Below are 18,366 nucleotides of genomic sequence, written 5' to 3' on the forward strand. Positions count from 1 at the left end.
GATATGTATGTAATTGTGATATGTTATTATCTGCTTCACATTTTATCTGGTATTTAACCCCTTAACGACCAAGGACGTACGCCACATGTCCTCAAAAAAAATACAGTTAATGACCGAGGACGTGTGGTGTACGTCCTTGGTCTGGAAAGCAGCTGGAAGCGATCCTGTTCGCTTCCAGCTGCTTTCCGGTTATTGCAGTGATGCCTCGATATCGAGGCATCCTGCAATAACCCCCCTTGGCCATCCGATGCAGAGAGAGACACTCTGTGGCCCTTTCTGCACCGGATATCGGTGGCCGGTATCGTTGGTGGGTGGGAGCAAGTCTGGGAGGCGGGTGCGCGGCCATCGATGTGCCGAGTGGAGTGGAGGGGGGCGAGATCGAGGGCGGGACAGACGGACACGCACGGGAACGCGCGGGTGCACGGGGGCGGTGGGCCTGCACGTGCACGGGGTGGGAGCGGGAGGGAACCGCTACACTGCAGAAAAAAAAGTTAAGAAAAGTTTAAAAAAAAACAAATATAAAAAAATAATAATGATCATGCCAGTACCCAAGATGGCGCCCATTAAGGCAGAGGGGGAGGGTTAGAAAGCTGTTTGGTGGGGGATCAGTGAGGTTGGGGGCTAAGGGGGGATCCTACACAGCAGCATATGTAAATATGCCACACAAAAAAAGCCCAAATATAGCTTTTATTTTAGTACTGGCAGAGTTTCTGCCAGTACTTAAGATGGCGGGGATAATTGTGGGGTGGGGGAGGGAAGAGAGCTGTTTGGGAGGGATCAGGGGGTCTGATGTTTTAGGTGGGAGGCTGAGCTCTACACTAAAGCTAAAATTAACCCTGCAAGTTCCCTACAAGCTACATAATTAACCCCATCACTGCTAGCCATAATACACGTGTGATGCGCAGCGGCATTTGGCGGCCTTCTTATTACCACAAAGCAATGCCAAAGCCATATATGTCTGCTATTTCTGAATAAAGGGGATCCCAGAGAAGCATTTACAACCATTTGTGCCATAATTGCACAAGCTGTTTGTAAATGATTTCAGTGAGAAACTTAAAATTGTGAAAAATTTAACGTTTTTTTTTATTTGATCGCATTTGGCGGTGAAATGGTGGCATGAAATATACCAAAATTGGCCTAGATCAATACTTTGGGTTGTCTACTACACTACACTAAAGCTAAAATTACCCCTAAAAGCTACCTACATGCTCCCTAATTAACCCCTTCACTGCTGGGCATAATACACGTGTAGTGCGCAGTGGCATTTAGAAGCCTTCTAATTACCAAAAAGCAACGCCAAAGCCATATATGTCTGCTATTTCTGAACAAAGGGGATCCCAGAGAATAATTTACAATAATTTAAGCCATAATTGCACAAGCTGTTTGTAAATAATTTCAGTGAGAAACCAAAAGTTTGTGAAAAAAATTAGTGAAAAAGTGAACGATTTTTTGTATTTAATCGCATTTGGCGGTGAAATAGTGGCATGAAATATACCAAAATGGGCCTAGATCAATACTTTGGGATGTCTACTAAAAAAAATATATATATATACATGTCAATGGATATTCAGAAATTCCTGAAAGATATTAGTGTTCTAATGTAACTAGCGCTAATTTTGAAAAATAATGGTTTGGAAATAGCAAAGTGCTATTTGTATTTATGGCCCTATAACTTACAAAAAAAGCAAAGAAGATGTAAACATTGGGTATTTCTAAACTCAGGACAAAATTTAGAAACTATTTAGCATGGGTGTTTTTGGTGGTTGTAGATGTGTAACAGATTTTGGGGGTCAAAGTTAGAAAAAGTGTGTTTTTTTCCATTTTTTCCTCATATTTTATAATTTTTTTATAGTAAATTATAAGATATGATGAAAATAATGGTATTTTTAGAAAGTCCATTTAATGGCGAGAAAAATGGTATATAATATGTGTGGGTACAGTAAATGAGTAAGAGGAAAATTACAGCTAAACACAAACACCGCAGAAATGTAAAAATAGCCTTGGTCCCAAACGGACAAAAAATGGAAAAGTGCTGTGGTCATTAAGGGGTTAAACATTGGAAAAAAATATTTTGTGAAGGCAGACCTGGTTTCTTTACCACGTCTTTAATAAATGTTTGGTTTAAATGTGTTAGCTTGTGCAACCTTGTCTTGCTTTGGTTCATATTATTATTTATAGAACCCTATCTCTTTAAGTGCAAAATATGATTATATATAGGTATACTGTAGATCTATACAGATATATATATATATAGGAATATTTTTTTATAAATACATAGAACATATTCTGCTACAAGCAGAACTTTGGAATGTTAAATATTTACAGTAAATACACAGTATAATACTTTATTAAATATAAATATAGCATCAAGAAGATTTATATATATATACGTACATACAGTATGTATTTATGTGTTTATATGTGTATATATGTCTGTAAATACATATATTCACATATAAATACATTGAATACATATGCAGACACATAGAAATATATATATATATACATACAAATCCATATTTAGACATGTATATGTATGTATCGCTATGTTAAAAAAGCTTTTTGCCTGTCTTTATTTTCTAACAACTGAGACCTCATTGTCACGCTGCCACCTCTTGTCTGTTGCTATGGACGTTACCATGGACGCAGCGGTGGTGAGCGTGCGGCGATGACATCATCGACATTCGCTGTCTCTTCCTGGATGCTGCCTGGATTGCACCTGTGGTTTTTCCTTGGCCCCAATCTGCGCCTATGTAAGTGCCTCCTTTTTTTCACTACTCTGCCCAGGTATAGGTGTTACTGTTTGTGTACATTAATGAACTCTGCCTGTCTGACTACTCTGCCTGTTTAACCCCTAAACTGCTGGATTGATATACTGTTGCTGAACTCTGCTTGTCTGACTACTCTGCCTGCTTAACCCAAAACTGCTGGATTGATATACTGTTGCTGAACTCTGCTTGTCTGACTACTCTGCCTGCTTAACCCCTAAACTGCTGGATTGATATACCGTTGCTGAACCCTGCTTGTCTGACCATTCTATTGGTTTACCCCTGAACTGCTATACTGTTGGATTTCCCTTTATTGCTGATTCCTGCCTGTTCCTGGTCATTCTATTGGTTTACCCCTTATCTACTATACTGCCGGATTGCCTTCCTATTGCCGCCAAGGACTGCCCTGCCTTCTGTGAGTACTGCTTACCTTATTTTACAAACTTCCTCTGCTCTGGGATATTCCCTATCACTCCACTTGATGCCGGAATAAGAAGACTACTGGCCAAGTTTGGTTTGATAGAGGACTATCCCACGAGCATTACACTCATATCTTTGAGCCCTTATAACTTTTTTGTGCAATATCTTTTTGTAATAATTTTTTTTATAGTGTTATTATCAGTTTGACTGTACTTTTTAATGTATTCTTGATGTTTTGTGACACTTTTGTGTTTCGCAAAACAGTTAACCAGAGCTCTGAGGATGCACTATCCTGACGCATGTTAACTTCAATTGTGCTCAAGCAATCGCCTTTACTTTCAACTTGTAATACAAGCACTACATCCAACACGCGCAAACACCCACAATAAACCTCTTTTCCCTTGCACGTAACTGTTAGCGATCCACTCCTAACCTTGCCCTAAATGCATGAACAAATATATAAACAAACAAATTAATGAAAAAATACATGGGAATAAAGTATCTAGAACCATAAAAAAATTGGTAGTTATTTAATTTAGTAGGAATAGTTGGCTAGATATAAAAGGACACTTTAAATGTCATTCCAATAAATGCATAGCTTGCAGTCATGCAAGAATAACTAGACGTTTTCACTCTAGGACTACACATAAGTTTTGATTTGTACTAATTGTACCAAATGTGAGCTACAATACGTGGGTTGCACTTCTAGGGAAGCACGCACAAGCATTTGGGTACATCTCAATATATTGAACAGGGAGAAAGAAGAAAGTTCTGATTTAGCATGTCACTTTATTGTCAAACACAACCAGGATGTTTGTTATTTCAAATGGCAGCTGATTGAATGGGTACGAGGGTCCCCAAGAGGTGGTATAGGACCACTAAACTCTTTTACAGGGACGTATTTTGGATTTTTCAGTTGCGTACTATGAGACCACATGGTTTTAATATTGAGGGTTACATTATAAATTTTTGGTAACGAGACTAGTACTGCAGTTCCAGCATTCAACTGTACTTATTGAAGTTGAATTGAATTAATTAAAATAAGGCACAATTAAGTAGTGAGCCTTTTGCAGTAGTTGCTGAATTATAGAGAACTCAGTTAATGATTTAAGGTTTATGTAAGGAAATGACTAAGAGCAGTTAACGTCATAACTGGTTACACTAGGATAATATGCATAAAGGTATCCAAGTTTATTAGATATGGGATCCTATTTTGTTTACTTAAAATTGTGTAACTGAATAAGTTAACAATGCATGTATATTTCCTGCATATATGCCATGGTTCCAATGTATAACGTATCTTTATTGTACAATGCGGTTGTTTCTTTAAGATCCACAGCATGAAATTATTTGCTAATGATGATTCCCTATATTAATACCTAGAGGCCTATTTAACAAATGTCTGTCGGACCTGCAGATTTGCGACCAATCGGCCACCAGCAGGGGGGTGTCAATCAACCCCATCGTACTCGATCAGGTTGATTTCCAGCAATTCCTGTCCGCCTCATCAGAGCAGGCGGACAGGGTTATGGAGCAGCGGTCTTTAGACCGCTGCTCCATAACTTGTGTTTCTGGTGAGTCTGAAGACTTGCCAGAAACACGGGCCGTCAAGCTCAGTTTGGAGCTTGATAGATAGGCCCCCTATTCCTCAGTGAGTTAACATGTCTATGATTAAGGCATACATTGCTGAAACGCGTAAGTTCTCCATTTAATAAACCTTTTTCGACTTATTGAGTGCTTGGAGGATAGCTGGTCTTTTTGAACATTTTGAGTTATTTAATCATAACGATATATTAAAATATAATTAATACTTAAACATCGGATATGTTATGATATCACAATTCGCCTGTCTATATGCATATTGTATTCTATATGTCTATATGCATTTATATTTAAACATTTTGGGCTAGATTACGAGAGGAGCGCACAATTGCGTTTACGTGAGCGCAATATATGTGCTCTACTTGTAATCCCAGCTCACAAAATTGCATGGTAGCTTTGCACTCGATTCCATATGTTCTAGTGGAAGCCTCATTCTCATACCAATAGCCACGGCAGAGAACCTAGCGTAGCAAAGGGGGTAAGTCGCACATCGATGGGCAGCAAAATTAATATATATATACAGTATATGTACACTGTCAGAAAAAAAGAGTACGGTTGGGATTCCTTTTTGTAAACACTTAGGGGTACAACTTCTGTGGTTGTACCCTCAACGGATCATAATTACACCTTAAAGAACTAATATGTACAATTTAGGGGTAAATAAGGTACTGTTTCAAACTGTCAAAGGGTACATGTCTGTACCATTTAATCACCCAGAAAAGGTACAATCACTTGTGTGACTAAAATGTTGAGGGGGATGGGTGGTTCAAGGCTGCCAAACCCTGCAAGTCTATATAATTTGTGCACCTCATTTATTCAATGAACACATAACTGGCAGTCACCAAAAATGAATTCAACATACATGTTGTACAGCAAAATAATTAATGTTCAATGGTTGTTAGTAATACACAAGAAGTGTGCAAAGCAATAAAAAATACTTAACCCATACCTTCAATGACACTGTGTTGCTGTTTATAAATATTAAAAAAGCACTTAACATTTTAATGTTTATATTGAGAGCATCAAGATGTTAACTCTTAAACATAAAGCAAATATATTAACTTAAAGGGACAGTCTAGTATAAATTAAACTTTCATTATTCAGATAGGACTTTTAATTTTAATCAACTTTCCAATTTACTTTTATCATCAAATTTGCTTATTTCTCTTGGTATTCTTAGTTTAAACTAAACATAGGTAGGCTCATATGATAATTTCTAAGCCTTTGAGGGCTGCCTCTTATCACAGGCTTTTAAATCTCTTTTCAACACAAAGAGACAGAACGTACACGTGGGCTATATAGATAACACTGTGTTCAGGCACAGGGGGTTATTTAAGATCTAGCACAAAGCAATGCTAAATTTAAGACAATAGATAATTAACAGTCACAGTCATGTGATCAGGGGGCTGGAAGAAGGTTCCTAGATACAAGGTAATCACAGAGGTAAAAACTGTATTAATATAACTGTGTTGGTTATGCCAAACTGGGGAAAGGGTAATAAAGGGATTATCTATCTTTTAAAACTATAACAATTCTATGGTAGACTGTCCCTTTAAATTACAAAGATTTTTTTTAAATTCTATAAAATAAACAAGAGCTGTTTAAGAACCTATTTAAAAAATAAATTTAAAAAATTGTAACTGTTCCCCAGTCACATACATGAACATTGTGTAACACGCCATAGCGCCATCTATTGGTTGAAAGTTCCTTGACATGTGTAACACAGCTCCATCTATTGGTAGAAGGTTCATCACCAAAATGTGCACTGGGGGAAATAGACTCATTTCGTTTGAATTATATTTTATTATTGTGCTTTTTTCTATATGTTTGCTATATATTTATGTTTTATGTGGTGTGTCACCCTAAGTTAAATAAGGTGTTGATAGAGTCTAGTACAGAGTGAAATGTAACATTTTGAGTTGCTCCTTTTGGAACTGGTGCTTTAGCCTGGTTCTTTCAGGAGTTCCTGTAGCAGTTTAAGGCCCCGCTATTTGGCTGCACTATCCAAACTTATAAAACTGCAGTGTGGCTATTGTAATACTGTCTGAACAAGTTCACAGTAAATTAATGCATATTTGAATGTTATATAATAAAATTTATAGTGCAGCAATTTAATATGCTGTGTTGAGTACAAATTTGCCATCATGAGGTACAAAGGGCTTGTCACTGGGGCAGTACCCTTTAAAGGCCAAGTGTGCACCATTTTTAAGGGTACATTATGGTACCTTAGCATTGAGGTCCAATCTAGTCACCAAAGGTACTCATTTGCCTTTGTAAAGTTACAATCTGCAAGGGTATCAATATGAACCCATGTTAAAGGGTACAACGGGTGTACCTTTGAGGGTACTGCCCCAGTGACAAGCTGTTGTACCCCTAAAGGTACAATTGTTGCACATATATGAATATATACATATATATTTATGTGTTTATATGAGTATATATACACATATTAACACATAAATAAACACATAAATATATATGTATATATAACAGCCCATGTAAGTGGCCGATTGACCACCAGCGAGCAAGGGGCAGAATTGTACAAGCATTGCTGGTGCAATGCTTATGCAATGTTAAATGCAAACAGTATATGCTGCCCACTCGCAGCGAGGTCAGGCAGAAATGATTCAGGGAGGCCAATCATGTCTTTCCAACAATAGTAAATGGAGCCCAAAGTCATTTTGTGAGTGTTAAAGCCAATCGGAATTAAGGTAAGAAAAATCTGATTGGCTAATCCAATCAGCCAATCAAATTCAAATTCAATCCGATTGGCTAATCCAATCAGCCAATCAGATTGAGCTTGCATTCTATTGGCTGTGCATTCTATTGGCTGTTCCGATCAGCTAATATAATGCAAGCTTAATCTGATTGGCTGATTGGATCAGCCAATCAGATTTTTCCTACCTTAATTCCGATTGGCTGATAGAATCCTATCAGCCAATAGGAATTCGAAGGACGCCATCTTGGATGACGTCACTTAAAGGAATATCCATTCGTCGGGTAGGCGTCGTTGGAAGAGGATGGCTCCGCGACGGCTCGTTTGAAGAAGGCTCAGCTCCGCTCCAGATGGATGAAAATTGAAGACGCCGCCTGGATGAAGACTTCTATCGGATGGAAGACCTCTTCAGCGCCCCTTGGATGAAGACTTCTATCGGATGGAACACATCTTCAGCGCCCCTTGGATGATGACATCGGCCCGGCTGGGTGAACACGACTCAAGGTAGGGAGATCTTCAGGGGTGTAGTGTTAGGTTTATTTAAGGGAGGTTTGGGTGGGTTAGAGTAGGGGTATGTGGGTGGTGGGTTTTAATGTTGGGGGGGTTGTATTTTTTTTAACATGCAAAGAGCTGAATACTTTGGGGCATGCCCTGCAAAAGGCCCTTTTAAGGGCTGGTAAGGTAATAGAGCTGTTAACTTTCGTAATTTTGAATAGGGTAGGGAATTTTTTTATTTTGGGGGGCTTTGTTATTTTATTAGGGGACTTAGATTAGGTGTAATTATCTTAAAAATCTTGTAATATTTTTTTATTTTTGTAACTTAGTTAGTTTATTTAATTGTATTTAATTGTAGGTATTTGTAGTTAATTAATTTAATTTATTTAATGATAGTGCAGTGTTAGGTTTAATTGTAACTTAGGTTAGGATTTATTTTACAGGTAATTTTGTATTTCTTTTAGCTAGGTAGCTATTAAATAGTAAATAACTATTTAATAGCTATTGTACCTAGTTAAAATAAATACAAAGTTACCTGTAAAATAAATATAAATCCTAAAATAGCTACAATGTAATTATTAATTACATTGTAGCTATCTTAGGGTTTATTTCACAGGTAAGTATTTAGTTTTAAATAGGTATAATTTATTTAATTATAGTGTAGTGTTAGGTGTAATTGAAACTTAGGTTAGTTTTTTATTTTACAGGTAAATTTGTCTTTATTTTAACTAGGTAGCTATTAAATAATTAATAACTATTTAATAGCTATTGTGCCTAGTTACAATAAATTGAAATTTGCCAGTAAAATAAAAATAAATCCTAAAATAGCTACAATATAATAATTAGTTATATTGTAGCTATATTAGGGTTTATTTTATAGGTAAGTATTTAGTTTTAAATAGGATTAATTTAGTTAATAATAGTAATTTTATTTAGATTTATTAAAATAATATTTAAGTTAGGGGGGTGTTAGGGTTAGTGTTCGACTTATGTTTAGGGGTTAATTAATTTAATATAGATGGCAGCAGTATAGGGGGGGCAGGATAGGGGTTAATAAATTTATTATAGGTGGCGACAGTGTAGGGGGGGCAGATTAGGGGTTAATAAGTTTAATATAGGTGGCGGCGGGGTCCGGGAGCGGTGGTTTAGGGGTTAAACAATGTATTTAGTTGCGGCGGGGTACGGGATTGGCAGGATAGGGGTTAATAAATTTATTATAGGTGGTGGCGGTTTAGGGGGGGCAGGATAGGGTTTAATAGGTATTATGTAGGTGGCGGCGGGGTCCGGGAGCGGCGGTTTAGGGGTTAATAAGTTTATTAGAGTGGTGGCGGGCTCCGGGAGCGGCGGTTTAGGGGTAATACATTTATTTAGTTGCGGCGGTGTAGGGGGACAGATTAGGGGTGTTTAGACTCGGGGTACATGTTAGGGTGTTAGGTGCAGACGTCTCCCATAGGAATCAATGGGATGTCGGGCAGCAGGGAACATGAACTTTCGCTATGGTCAGACTCTCATTGATTCATATGGGATCCGCCGCCTCCAGGGTGGCGGATTGAAAACCAGGTACGCTGGGCCGGAAAAGTGCCGAGCGTACCTGGTAGTCATTTGATAACTCCCAAAAGTAGTCAGATTGTGCCGAACTTGCATTGGAACATCTGGAGTGACGTAAGAATCGATCTGTGTCGGACTGAGTCCGGCGGATCGAAGCTTACGTCACTATATTCTACTTTTGCCGGGCAGCAGGGCTTGATAACGTAGGCAAATCAGCCTCGCCACAAATACGCTGCGGAATTCCAGCGTATTTGAGGTTGACGGCTTGATAACTAGAGGCCCATGGGTGAACTTTGAAGCCCATTTGCTTTACTGTACCCTGGAAGTGATTCCTAGTTCTAATAAATTCCTTCCCCACTCTAACCTATTCAGCAAATAAAAATGTTCTGGCTTTAAAACATTTATATGATAAACTGTCCCTTGGATTGTGTCTGAGAAAATGTTTTGTTTTTCATCTAAAACTGAAGCAAAGTTATCTTTGAGGTGATTTGGCCTATTTGAATTGGATGAAGACATGTTTAATACATTATAAGAGCAGAATAATTCATCCCTTATACAGATTTTTGTTTTGATTTATGTGTTGTAGTCAAATCTTCTTCTGAAATGATCTGATTCTTGTGAATGATTTTACATTTGTGCTTAATATGTGCTTTTTCATTATGTTTCCTTTTCTTTTACTTTATATTGTTTATGCCTCTACATGTTTTTTCAACTGTCCATATTCCAATGTCCTGTACATAGCAGAATAAGTATTTTTAAATAAATATTCCTTTTTATATCTGTATATATCGATACCTATATATAATTATGTATGTGTATATATATATATATATATATATATATATATATATATACACAGTATATACAGTATATATACAGTACCAAAAAAATATGAGATATATGTAGAAATATGAATTTATGAATAAATAGAACATATTCTTCTATGTGAAATATTCATATTTTCATGTCGAGTTAGTGCACGTGAGAATATGTAATCAGGTTTGGGCAAAAGTAGGGTGTTTTTTCCAGTTTTTTTTTCTCCATTGACTTCTATGGGGAATACGCGAACGCGAACAAACACGCAATATTCTAAATTTTGTTTTCTGCGCTCGTCAGGTTAGTACAAGCAAAAACAATTTATTTTCAACTCATAATACAAACGCAAACCTAGGAGTGCAAAAAGCTTACTTCTAGAGCAATAGAGCAGGAGCATTAAAGGACCAGTCAACACAGTAGATTTGCATAATCAACAAATGCAAGATAACAAGACAATGCAGTAGCACTTAGTCTGAACTTCAAATGAGTAGTAGATTTTTTTCTGACAATTTTAAAAGTTATGTCTTTTTCCACTCCCCCTGTACCATGTGACAGCCATCAGCCATTCACAAATGCATACACGTACCATGTGACAGCCATCAGCCATTCACAAATGCATACACCCTTATTCTTGCACATACTCAGTAGGAGCTGGTGACTCAAAACGTTTAAATATAAAAAGAATGTGCACATTTTGTTAATGGAAGTATATTGGAAAGTTGTTTAAAATGGCATGCTCTATCTGAATAATGAAAGTTTATTTTGAATGAGTGTCCCTTTAAATAGCGCACCACTTAAAATCTGGCCCTATGAGTTGCTTGTTGTAGGATTATTTTGTTTACTACTTTACTTCCATATGTCAAGGAAATAACAACATCCTTTGATAACTTGTCTACTGTAGTGATACTTTCCTTTGCTTTCAAAAGACTAAGGTCTTTCTTTATTATTAGTTTCTAATTATTTCCATTTTTTTTTTGAGCTAGACCAAAAATAAACTGATATCTAAGGGCAGTTGGTAAGTATTCACTAAACCTTACTTTCTTAAAGTTGTAACATATGATTAAATATTTTCTTTATATATATAAATATATATATATATATATATATATATATATATATATATATATGTACACACATACAACAATATTGCAGCTATTTGTAATCCTCCATAGAGTGTCACTTCCTGAATATTGCCAGCATCTTCAGGTTTATGTGGCCTCAAGTAAGGGGGCTATATTTTACTAAGGACTTTATGGTTTGAGTTCATGTGTTTTGGAATTTTTCATGTGAAAATATTGACCTCAGTTCAGCTATTTGTTACCCTGTCTGAGTTATGAATGTGATAGTACCAAAATATATGGGTTTCCTGAATTTGTATTGGATAAACATTTGAAATTCTATTTGTAGCAGACATCTGTCCATGCATTTTGCTGAACAATAAAAAAAAAAAATGCAGAAACTGTCATTATTTCTATTGATTGCCTCCCGTGTTTGATATGTCTCCTAATAAGCTCAATTCATTAAATATATGCAAATGACCCTTTTGTTTCATTTTGTGCTTAATTATAATTAACATTAGGGATGCACTGAAATTTCGACCGCAGAAACGTTTTGGTTCAAAATGGCATTTTCGGTTATTTTGTTTTTAGGGGGGTTTTGGGCTGTTATTTTCTGTAAAATTATTGTGTAGCATATTTCGAATTAAATGCTAGCCTAGAGCTGCTGTTTGAGTTCATTACTTGACTTACTGTTTTGCATATAATAATAGTTTTCTAGGACTTGACTTTATTTGGATAATTGGTAAAAAAAACAACTGTTAAATCTGATTCTGTTCCAGAGAACTAAATACAAAATAATACAGTATATTGATAGTTAATATTGTTTTAAGTAGGGATGCAGAATCATTTTGGCCTGAAAATGGCATCATCATTTTTTTCTATTTAATTATTTTTTTCGGTTTCTTTTTTTTTTTTTGCCTGTTTTTTTCTTCTTAAAATTATTGTGTAGCATATTATTGTTTTAAGATATTTTTGTCCAATTTTAGTGTGTTACTTTCAATAAAAGATTGGTTGTTATATTTTATTGCCTTGCAGTTTTTCAATTCAGATTAATTCATTAAATAGTCTAATTATGCAAAAAAAAATATATATTTTAAAATAATTTAAAAAAAAGTAATTTTTGAAACCCTTACCGGAGATCCTCTCTTCACACGTCAGCAATGACTAATCAGGCTTCCTCCAATCATGGCATGGCCTCAGGCAATGACTCCCCTGGGGGGAAGCCGTGATTGGAAGAAGCTGGATTAGTCATTGCTGATGTGTGAAGAGAGGATCTCCAGGTGGGGGAAGTTTCTCCGGCTGTGAAAAGAAGAAAGGTACGTTCACTTTAAGGGTTTCAAAAATTACTTTTTTTTAAATTATTTTAAAATATATAAAAAAAAATTGCATAATTAGACTATTTAATGAATGGATCTGAATTGAAAAACTGTAAGCCAATAAAATATATCAACCAAACTTTTATTGAAAGTAACACACTAAAATTGGACAAATAATATCTTAAAACAATAATATGCTACACAATAATTTTACCAAGAAAAAAAACAGGCAAAAAAAAATGAAACCGAAAAAAAAAAAACGAAATAGAAAAAAACGATAATGCCATTTTCAGGCCAAAATGTTTCTGCATCCCTACTTAAAACAATATTAACTATCAATATACTGTATTATTTTGTAATTAGTTCTCTGGAACAGAATCAGATTTAACAGTTGACTTTAATTTACCAACGCTAGGGTGAGAGTAAATGAGACCCTTTCAGAACCTTTTCACATATCCAACGGAACCCGACAGGGCTGCCCAATATCCCATCTGCGTTTCATTCTCTCCTTCGAAGCCCTGGCCCCAAAAAATCAGACTAAATAACAATATCACAGGACTAAAAACTGGCACCATAAAACACAAACTTATAATGTATGCTTACTATATCCTTTTTACGTTATCCAACATAGACACTACCTTACCAGAATTACTGCTCAAATTACATAAATATGGCCAAATCTCCAACTTTCATCTCAACCTGTCCAAGTCTGAACTACCTAACATATCATCGCCACCACACCTCATCCAACAAGTTGTCTCAACACTTCACCAAACACTAGCCTCTGATAAACTAAAATACCTTAGAATATACCTCACCGCAAAACCTGACTCTCTATTCACTCTCAATTATTTGCAATTAAAAAATGAAATAGCGAAAAACTTAAACTCATGGAACAGTAAGCCCCTCTCCTGGCTGGGTAGAATTGGAATTATTAAAATTAACATACTGCCAAGGATACTATACACTCTTCAGACTCTGCCAATCCCTCTACCCACAAAATTTATACTACAACTACAAGCCCTCATAGGCAATTTCATATGAGGCGAGAAGAAGAGCAGAGACAAACCAAGTACCTACCCAGAAGCAGAGGTGGTCTAGGAGTAATTAACTTTGATCTTTATAGAAAAGCTATACTCTTACAACAGATCCTACAATTCGGACCAAAAAGTCTGGGTCCAATTAAATAATTACATATTTAACAGAGGCAATGTTGCAACACTAGCTTGGACAGAACCTAGAAAAAGGCCGGACTTGTTGCCCCACTACCCAACAATAGCAGAAACATTCAGGGTTTTGGATAAAATAACAGCCACTAATCCACATATCTCATCTACCTACTCACCACTTCTCCCTATCAGAGAAAACACAGACCTATCACTGGGAAACACACACTCATCCCATAGACCCCCTTACAGACCCACTTACAGACTGAGGGACAGAGTTCTACATGATGCGAATGAACAAGGAACCATAATGCCCCTAAAAAAACTACAACAATGGAACGAAACAACCTTTCCCAACTGGTTGTCTCGTTTGCAAATTATACATTACATTTCAATGCATAGACAAATATCTAAAATGCAACGAGACCTCACTCCTTTCGAACACCTATGCACTCAAAGCACTCCCCCAAGACACGCTGTTTCCCTATTATACAAAATCCTGCTACTGCCTGATGAACAAACACTACCTACATACACCTGGGCCTGGAATACATAAATGAATACAGAATATGATCCAAAAATATGGCACAAATCTTTCCAAACAGCAGTTAAAGCCTCCTGCTGGTAACTAACCCCCTCTAGACTAAACAAATCCAACCCACACATCAGCAACAAATGCTGGAGAGGATGCGGACATAGAGTCACCATGCACCACATATAGTGGTCATGTCCTCAGATGGCAACATTTTGGAACTTAGTATTTAAAACCATGTCTACGATGGTAGGCACTGACATCATACTCAACATGCAACTGTTGCTATTCCTGAATATATCCAAAATGCAGAACCAAATTAAAACATCCCTTCTCCTTATAATGATTAACAGGGCTAAGAAACTTATCACGAAACACTGGAAATCAAACGCCATACCCACACTCCTAGAGTGGCTTTCACAAACCTTAGACTTATTACAAATGGAACGATTTCACTACATAAAAACAGGCAAACTGGATTACTATCAGGAGATGTTGAACCTGTGGTGCAGTTTTAAACCCTAGTAGGAAGGGGAGCAATTCATTCAGAAACCCCAGGTAAACCTACCCTCCCTCCAGCCTACTTTCCCCCCTTCCCCCCTTTACCACATCCTACCCCAAAACAATACCACTACAACTACCTAAAGCCCCTTCTTTTCTTTCATCACCTCTTTCATTGCTATCACCATTTTATTGGTTAAAAAGTGTTAAACTGCTTGAATTTAATTTACTAATGAAAAATGTTATAAAAATAAATGCAACAAAGGCTTGTCGACTTATACTCAATGAACACTCCTACCATCTCGACATATGGACTGTGTCAGTAAGAAATATTAAGCATTCTAAATTCTACCCCTGTCCATGATGGAAATGTGGCACTGACCGACAACTTTATATTGTATTAAGCTGTCCACTTTTCTTGTCAATGCCATCTGTTACACCTTTCTATATGTGAAAATATACAAATAAAAATGTTTAAATTGAAAAAGAAAAAAAAAATCATAGTAGAAATAAATTGGAAACTTTTTTAAAAATGGAAGAAAAACAAAATTCAGTCTTGGTTTTCGGCCAAGTGCATCATGGATTTTCGGGTTTGGTTTCGGTCCAGAATTTCCATTTTGGTGCATCACTAATTAACATTTTTTACAATTTTCAAACACTTAAAGGGATATGAAACCCAAATTTATTTCATGATTCAGATAGACCATGCAATTTTCTAATTTACTTTTATTATCAATTTTTCTTTGTTCTCTTGTTGAAAAACAGGGAAGTAAGCTTAGGAGCTGGCCCATTTTTGGAGCACTATATGGCAGCAGATTTGCAAGAATTGTATCCATTTGCAAGAGTTCTGGATGACAGCACTATTTCCTGTCAGAGAGTGCTCCAGATACCTACCTAAGTTTCTCTTGAACAATGAATATAATGGGGAGTAAGCAAATTTGATAATAGATGTAAATTGGAAACTTTTAAAAATTATATGGTCTGTCTGAATCAAAAAAGGGTTTGTTTTTTTGGAGTTTTAAATCCCTTTAGATGCAATCACAAACAAGCATTTATAGGACAATGTTATTGAATATTATATTTAATCGTTTAAAGGTATGACATTTGATACTTTTTCCATCTACATTTTAATGAAACCATGAAATTATTATTTTCAAAAAATAAAATGAGTATGATTGATAGTCTTAAGTAAAACGTTAAGATATACCATGTGAAAATGGTCAACTGGGTTTTAAAGAGGTCGAAAGTAATTAAAAAATATATTTAAAACATTTTTTTTGAACCCTCCCTTTTTAACTTGGGAAAGGTTAAAAAATAAAATTATCCCTTTAAAAATAAATATTTCCCTTTGTATAAACCTATATAATGTATAAAAAAACACATACAATTCTGGGTGGGGTATGGAGGAGGGGAGAGAGAAGAAGGGGTAAGATGAAGACATTGAACATAATTAGTGATATTTTTTCCTGTGTATTTTTATTAATATAGTTATAGTAAGTGATAACTTTGTGCTGATTTTAACGTAATCTGAACCTGTGTTTTTCTTTATTTTTTTGTGTTTTTATTGTCTTTTTGTAAAAAAACAGAAGAACAAAAACAATAATACAAAAACTAATGTGAAAACAGTTTTTCTGATGGACTTTAATATCTCTTTTGAAGTATCTCAATGCTTAGTATCTGACAAGTTTATGCCTTGCAAAGTAATTTAAAAAACTAGTAAACCTGGTCTACTTATGTATTGACAAAAAATATGAAAACTACTTATAAGACTGTGTAAACTCATTAAAATTGCTCTTCAAACAGACTGGAATCCAGAAATACAAGATTGCAGTCTGATCCCTATGATCTACAGTGTGCTGTAAACTTAAGTGAGAATACATGGACATCTGGGTAGCCAATGACTTGGGAACCTAAAGATGTAAATGTGTCTCTAGTTTTGTAAATTATTTATTAGAAAAAAACTGGTGTAGGTTGTAGGCTTACCTCTCCACTGTAAATGCTGTGATAGAGCAGGAAGACACATTGATTCCCAAATACTGAAAGTAGGTTATTCCTAAACAGCCAGCATGCCCATAGATCCATGTTCCTGCCAAGCTGTCTGAAACATTGGGTAATCCAGCAGCTACTAGTACCATCAAGTCTGCAACAGCCAAGCTAACTAGGTAACAGTTTGTTGGGGTTCTCATATCACGGGTGGTAAACACAACCAGAACTACCATAATGTTTCCAATGATGCCAACACCACATATCACTAAAACCAGGAATACAGAGATTGCCTTGTACTCGACCATACTAAAAACCAAGTCGTTGTTAGCTAAGGAGACATTGGTTGGGCTATCAAATTTGCTGCTGTTCTCCATCTTGCTTGTAATTCAGTAGTTGGATGATGAGCTAGAACTGTTTAGTTAAAACAATAGTAATGTATCCTAGGCAAGCCTATGATGATTGGGAAAAGCTTGTCTCATGGTGAGATTGGGAATGAAAGTAATCTTCAAAATACCACAAATCAGCATACAACAGGACATAATCAGTATTTATCCACCATCTGCAATTAAAAAACAAAGAGAGTTAAGGAAGGATATGACTGCTGACACTCCATAGAGCTTCAGGATCTAACAAGTACTTGGAATTTTGTAATCGTATAGGGCCCATAGCCATTTTTCTTCAGAGAATGCTGCAGGGCTGACACAAATAGTATATAAATGAACATGTTCTGATAGATATGTGTAATCAGTATGAACGCATTTTCTTACAGAAAGCAATATAAGAACAATGGGCAGTGATCTCAATCTAGAGGGAGGAGGCCCAAGAGTAATTTGCTGAAAAACATTTTTGCGGAATGGGAGCTTAACTGATTGAATTGATATCCAATAGTAGTGGTAAGGACAAATACTGTGAGCAATAAAGGAACCTTGGGCTACGTATATTCAAAAGTAAATATGGGCAGACTCAGTGGGTCTTCTGGTTCTCATCTGCTTTAAAAACTATGTTTTTTTGTGATTGCTTGCTACAATCAATCTTCTAAGGACATATTTTCCCCATTATCTTCCTTATATTGAAAGCACTATGAAAATATATTCTTGAGGTTAAACCCTCTAATAAAAATCTATCGTTCTGTACAGAATGCATTTATTCTTCTTAGTCTGTGTGTCTGACAGAAGTATCATGCACACACACATAGACATATATATATACACATTCATTTTCAATGAATATACTGTATGTGTGTGTAGATTTCTCTAAATTTTAGTAGAAATTTTAGATAGATAGATAGATAGATAGATAGATAGATAGATAGATGATAGATAGATAGATAGATAGATAGATGATAGATAGATAGATAGAGATAGATAGATAGATAGATAGATAGATAGATAGATAGATAGATAGAGATAGATAGATAGATAGATAGATAGATAGATAGATAG

At 36.0% G+C, this 18,366-nt stretch overlaps 1 protein-coding gene across 1 annotated transcript in view; it reads right to left on the reverse strand.

The window, feature by feature from the left end:
* The window catches only part of LOC128642247 (thyrotropin-releasing hormone receptor-like), a 111,685-nt gene extending 94,387 nt beyond the window's left edge, over nt 1-17,298 (reverse strand). The window contains exon 1 of the mRNA XM_053694952.1: nt 16,922-17,298. Coding sequence (XP_053550927.1) covers nt 16,922-17,298 — 377 coding nt within the window. The remainder of the gene's footprint in view (nt 1-16,921) is intronic.
* Between the last annotated feature and the right edge of the window lie 1,068 nt (nt 17,299-18,366).

The sequence above is a fragment of the Bombina bombina genome, chromosome 1 (assembly GCF_027579735.1).
Source record: "Bombina bombina isolate aBomBom1 chromosome 1, aBomBom1.pri, whole genome shotgun sequence".
In the NCBI taxonomy this organism is placed as follows: Eukaryota; Metazoa; Chordata; class Amphibia; order Anura; family Bombinatoridae; genus Bombina; species Bombina bombina.